The sequence below is a fragment of the Lactuca virosa genome, chromosome 5 (genome assembly GCF_052849685.1).
Source record: "Lactuca virosa cultivar CGN04683 chromosome 5, Lactuca_virosa_CGN04683_v6, whole genome shotgun sequence".
Classification (NCBI taxonomy): domain Eukaryota; kingdom Viridiplantae; phylum Streptophyta; class Magnoliopsida; order Asterales; family Asteraceae; genus Lactuca; species Lactuca virosa.
Window position 1 is genome coordinate 207,589,320 of NC_136430.1, and position 3,452 is coordinate 207,592,771.

The 3,452-nt window shown below is 33.8% G+C and overlaps 1 protein-coding gene across 2 annotated transcripts; it reads left to right on the forward strand.

Moving 5' to 3' along the window:
* The first annotated feature begins 724 nt into the window (after nt 1-724).
* Nucleotides 725-3,177, forward strand: LOC145111730 (uncharacterized). Of its 2 annotated transcripts, XM_079047982.1 has the most exons (3): nt 725-907; nt 2,350-2,398; nt 2,716-3,177. In XM_079047982.1, the coding sequence occupies exon 3, from the start codon at nt 2,718-2,720 to the stop codon at nt 3,072-3,074; it is 357 nt and encodes a 118-aa protein (XP_078904108.1). In that variant the 5' UTR covers nt 725-907; nt 2,350-2,398; nt 2,716-2,717; the 3' UTR covers nt 3,075-3,177. The 2 variants fall into 2 exon arrangements, with proteins under 2 accessions (XP_078904108.1, XP_078904107.1); XM_079047981.1 differs by lacking the exon at nt 2,350-2,398 and having other exon boundaries at nt 727-907.
* The last annotated feature ends 275 nt before the right edge of the window (nt 3,178-3,452 follow it).

Below are 3,452 nucleotides of genomic sequence, written 5' to 3' on the forward strand. Positions count from 1 at the left end.
GAGGTGGCTACATCGGAGGTAAGAGGCGGAGATAAGTGTTCCAGATCTGAGATCGAGATTCACTTCAATGTTGGATAACGAGCCGGTGTCTCCACCAGCTTCCGCTTTCACCTCCGCCCCTAATTTGAAGCACTCGACGGGGTAGCGACAACGATGTTGTTAGGGTATTTGATAGGTGATGGTGTTATGACTTCGTCTGGGTTAAGAGAGGGAGAGAGATGAGAGAATCTTGGTGTTATCAGTTGAGACTTAGAAAAAGGGATACTTACTTGGATTTAAATTTGAAAGCAACGGAAAGAGATATCACGTAAGAAAGGGATGAGGTGGCCGATGAGTTCAGTGGGAAGGATGAAGGGAGGTGGGTGGGACCACACATATTAAACAATTTCTTTTAATAACTTAAAAATAAACAAAACAATTAAATTAGAAAAATAAGGGGATATTGGTCATTTTAAGTCTATCTGGGACCAATGATGCAATAAAATTAAACCATAAGGACGATTAGAATAAAAAACAAGAGTTAAGGACCAAACATGTAAATTATCCCAAATTATACGGACCATTCGAATAATTTACTCTTTAAAAAAAACTAAAAAATGTTCCGATTACTTAATTTTATTTTATTTTTATTTTTATTTTTATTTTATTTTATTTTTTTAAAGTAACTTAATGGGCAGTTTGAAACTTGAAACATAGTTAAGGTTGGGTTGGGCCGATCGAATATGTAATTTCGCGATTGTTTGAGACTGAGCTAACTGGTAATTAAATCACAAGGGAAGTGCATAGTGCGTCCTGTATACTGAATACCGTTGAACCTCTGTCGATAGTTCTTTCACGCTCCGACTGCTGCAGCGGCCTCCTCTCAGCTCCACCGTCTTCTCCGGCCGTTTCTACTAGAAATAACAAGGTAAGTTTCAAAACTTCGAAAATTCCTATGTATTGTGTGATTATTTGATTGTATGACTGACTCAATATACCCAAAAATTGATTCCTTTGATCCCTAAGAATTATTTAGATTATACTATATTTTGACATCAAATTGTATAGGCTTGATGTTCTCGTTGCCATTTTGTAATGAAAGAGACAAGTTATTGAATAGGGTTTGTTGAAAAAATTGGATTAAATTTATTAGGGTTTGTTTCGAGCTTCCTCGTTCTTATTGCATACCATTAGAAAATTGATGGTGAGCCACGATGTCAGAATCTTAATACGGTGAAAGCCACATCTACTTCTGTTTTTTTTTTTTTTTTTTGGCAAAATAAGTTAACTATCGTCCCAACTGTTTGGTGAAATGCCTAAGAGAAAAATTACAATTAAAATTGGATTTTGATGTCTTTCAAACACATCAATTTCCTAAATGTTGGAATAGCTTGTAAAAAATGGTTGCAACAACAAAGCCTCTTATCACAGACTAGTGGGATAGAATAAGATTGAAAACTTTGATTTACATATCTTTTCATAATTTTTGTCCAACATCTATGTTTTATCTTGCATTGTTTCAGTTATTTGCATTATTTATTGTTTTCATGAAATATGTGTTTGTATCTTGTGTGATTGGAAACTAGCTTAGTCAATTTAACATTTAACAGGTCTCAAATAAGAACAATATTGTCATTTGGCATCTCAAAACCTAGTAGCATTTGAGTGCTAAATTGATATTTGTTGCAAGTTTAAGCGTTTTTAGATTAGTTTCTTTGGGCCAAAAATTAACTTTATAACTATTATGGATCTCAAAACAATTTGATTTAGATGCCAATTGGGAGGGGGGGGGGGGGGGGGGGATGAAAACTACTTCCCTTAACTTCTTAAGAAGGCTATGATTCCTTTTTACCCTGTCCTAATGATCTACAAGTTGTCCAACTATAGAATGACCCTTTGAATGCAGCTTTTTTCATATATGAACTTTTTGGAAATAACATAGTAAATGCTTGTTTTTATTTAATGAACTTCATCCAGATATGATCTTAAGCTGGACAGATATCTATGAGTGTTTCTTTTTCACTTTGATAAAAAAAAATATGTGGAAAGCAAAAATTCGGTGGCTTTTGCTTCTTCTTTTGCTAAATTTTAACCCTCTATTCTTGTGATTATCATGTCTGCATATCAACTGTTTGATGAAATGTTCCAAAAGTGCTTTTGGTGTATGAAAATTTTCTACTATAATAATGATGTTTAAGAGAGACTGGAGTTGTGAATAAAAAAAATGCTTTTTGGGGGTCATAATCTGTAAATTTATATTAGTCAGGGATCATTTTTGTAAAACATATCAACCATTTCCGTAAAAAAATCTGCACAGGGTCCTTTTCCGTAAATTACAGTGACAGTTTTTGTAATTTTATTTCTAAACAGGGACCTATCCTGTCAACATATGAAAGTCTTAAACACGTGGACCATTTCTGTAAGAAAAAAATCTGCACATAGACCTTTTATGTAAATTACAGGAACAGTTTTTATAATTTATTTTCTACACAGGGACCCAATATGCCAACATACAAAACTATTATGGCTAAAGTCTCAAACATTAAAGTATACTTATTCATTTCCTAATTTTAATTAGTATATATAATAATTTCCAATCTGTCTTTGTTTGGAAATGACTTGTCACAAAAGCCGTTGCAACTTACAATTACATTATCAGCCTTTTACCTAAAAGCCATTATTTCTTGATTTTCAATATATTCATATTTTATAATCAATAAATTATTTTTAAAACAGATATGGTGATTCCTCCACCAGTGAAGGCTCAAAGGATCACAAACTATCTAAAACCGTATCTTTTAAAGATGCATTTTTCAAACAAATACGTAAGTGCACAGGTGATCCATGCACCAACTGCCACCGTAGCCTCTGCCGCCAGCTCACAGGAGAAGGCACTCCGGGAAGCATGGAACAAATGCCAGCAAAGCACCAGAGATGTGGCGGCTGCCGCCAAGATAGGGAAGCTTTTAGGTGAGAGGTTGCTGCTTAAAGATATTCCGGCGGTTTCTGTGGTGTATAAAAAAGAGCAAAGATACCATGGAAAAGTTAGAGCTGTTATTGATTCTTTAAGGGAAGCAGGTGTCAAGTTGCTTTAAGGTTTTTTTTTTTTTTAATAACATTTGTTTGGTCATAAGCTGTTTTCCTTGTAATTGGAAAAGAAATTGTGGTTTTGTATGAGAATTAGGGGGACATTTTGCTTGTGGAATGTTTTTTGAATGAAGGGGATTTGCCTAATGAAATATAATTAAAAGGAATTGGAATTTGAACTAAAGATAATTTGTCATATGTGTGGCATACAAGAAATGAAGTGAAATTTAATAAGAAAACTTATATAATCTTTCAGATTTTTATTTTAATTCAGTGGTTTTTATTTATTGTACTTCTATATAATCGAGCAGCTATACAAACACCCGCCTTTAAAACACCCCTCTTCAAAATCATCCGTACCAAGAAAAAAGTGGTTTGAAGATGCT